This window comes from Myotis davidii, unplaced genomic scaffold (assembly GCF_000327345.1).
Source record: "Myotis davidii unplaced genomic scaffold, ASM32734v1 scaffold960, whole genome shotgun sequence".
In the NCBI taxonomy this organism is placed as follows: Eukaryota; Metazoa; Chordata; class Mammalia; order Chiroptera; family Vespertilionidae; genus Myotis; species Myotis davidii.
This window is the reverse complement of record NW_006293003.1, coordinates 1636732-1639050: the sequence shown is the minus strand read 5'-3', so window position 1 is coordinate 1639050 and position 2319 is coordinate 1636732. Positions and strand designations below refer to the sequence as shown.

The 2319-nt window shown below is 44.8% G+C and overlaps 1 protein-coding gene across 1 annotated transcript in view; it reads right to left on the bottom strand.

Annotated features, from left to right (window-relative positions):
• Positions 1-980: 980 nt before the first annotated feature.
• SRPX (sushi-repeat containing protein, X-linked) overlaps positions 981-2319 on the bottom strand; it is a 91502-nt gene continuing 90163 nt past the window's right edge. The window contains exon 10 of the mRNA XM_006766570.2: positions 981-1525. Coding sequence (XP_006766633.1) covers positions 1342-1525 — 184 coding nt within the window. The 3' untranslated portion in view covers positions 981-1341. The remainder of the gene's footprint in view (positions 1526-2319) is intronic.

Here is a 2319-nt window from a genome sequence, read left to right as displayed (position 1 = left end):
CTCTCCGCCTCCCCTCATGTTCCTGAGTGGCCTTCTCGAGCTTTCTCGCTGTGGGAGAACCCGGAGCGTGCACTGCCTTCCAGGCCCCCAGGTTGATAATCTCCCCACAGCCTTCCCTTCCGATTTTGTGGCTTCTGCTGCCCCCTGCCTTAGGTTGCCTCCCTAAACAGTGTTTATTTTGTTGTTGCTGTTGGTGGTGAATCCTCACCCAAGGATATTTTCCTTTTGATTTTTAGGGAGAGTGGAAGAGAGAGAGGGAAAGACAGAAACATCGAAGTGAGAGAAACACATAAATTGGTTGGATCCTGCATGTTCCCTGACCAGGGCCCAGGCCGGGGAAAAGCCTGAAACCAAGGTACATGCCCTTGACCGGAATCGAACCCGGGACCCTTTGGTCCACAGGCTGATGCTCTATCCACTGAGCCAAACCAGCTAGGGCAAGAACAACTTTCTTATTTAGACAAAGCTTTGTTTACTTTTATTCTAACAATTAAACAGGTTAGTTGTTAGGAGTCTTTCTTTTGTTTTCTAGAACGTGGCACTATAGAAAAAATTTTTGGTTTTTCTTATGAGACCTGACTCACCACTAAGGTTGGAACATGTACATAATAAAGATGGCATGGTAAAGAAAAACACAGGGGGTGCTAGAGCAGGTGTAGGTGTGTTTTCACTTGTGGCTTTGGGTTTACCCAGGACCTGTTAGGGGACCCTTGAGTGGGAAGGAGATTCTTAGAGGTCAATGAGCAAATCTCTTGCTAGAATCTTGGGGCAGACAGCAGGAAAGGCATTCCTTTGCTCTCTTTGTCTTCTTCCTGTCCATCCCTTCAGTTAGTGAGGCCTCTCTTTAGAAATCTGGGTATTGCTGAAGAGCAAGGGGGCCATTCAGCTGCAGACAAAGTGGCCTGGCAAACTTTTAGGCCTAAAACCATTGACCACACTAAGTATGGCTGGTGCACTTGAAAAATAAAACAAGTTTTAACAAATTTGCTCCAAAATATTTTATTAGTAAAAATTTTATATAAAAAATGATGAAAGAAAAGTTACCAGTCACACTGAATAACATATTAAAAGCATGTGTACAATTGTGCTTTCAAAAATTAGCCAGCCCATCATGGAGTAAAGAAAGTTAGAAATAGTAAATATAGCCTTATCTTTTTTTGGAAAATGTCAAAGTATAGTCAGCATCGTGCTAATTTTTAAGTGCAAAGAAAGGTCGTAATAAAATAGAATTTAAAAATTACAAATAAAAATCTGTACATCAAGAATATGTTAAAAGAGTTTCTTTGGTGAATAGCACTATGTAGAAAAAGAAGAGGGACTACACAGAGAGGAACCATCACATCAGGTGTTGCACGTCTGGCCCATTTCCGCTTGCAGGGCCATCTCCTCTTTCCTCAGTGGGAATGTGTCAATCAGGTTGAAGAGTGTCACAGGGGTCACCAGGGAGACATAGCGCTCCTTGTCCATGCCATGCTTATCAACCAGCACCATGCTGAAGGAGTAGAGCGGGATTCGCAGCAACAGCCTAGGGCAGAAAAAGAGAAGAATATGTCAAGCCCTAGCCATTAGTTTCAGTGGATAGAGTGTAGGTCTTCAGACTGACAGTCCCAGGTTGGATTTCTGGTCAGGGCATGTGCCCTGGTTGCATGATCAATCTCCAGCAGGGGGCATGCAAGAGGCACCAATCCATGATTCTGTCTTCTCATTGATGTTTCTATCTCTCCCTTTCCCTTCCTTTCTGAAATTAAAAAAAAAACCCATTATTGATGTATGTATGTATGTATGTATGTATGTATGTATTTATTTATTTATTTTTACAGAGAAGAATATGTCAAGCCCTAGCCAATTTGGATAGAGTGTTGGCCTGTGGACTGAGGGATCCCAGGTTCAATTCTGGTCAAGTGCACATGGCTGGGTTGCAGGCTTGATGTCTACTGTGCAGCATGCAGGAGGCAGCCAATTCATGATTCTTTCTCATCATTGATGTTTCTATCTCTCCCTTTCCCTTCCTCTCTGAAATCAATCTATCTAATAATAGGATAATATGCAAATTGGTCAGGACACCTTCACCAAATGACTGATGAGCAGGCTGCATCCCTGGCCCCTGAGCCGGCCTGGAGACATGCGGCTCATGCCCCCACCCCTGGCAATGGGCCTGGAACATAAGGCTCACATCCCCCACCCCTTCACTAGCCCAGGGATGTGAAGCTGGCATCCCCATCCCCTGCACCAGTCCAGAGACATGAGGCTCACAGCCATGACCCAAGCAACGGCCCCTGGGACATGAGGCTCATGTCCCCGCAACCTCTAATTAATTCT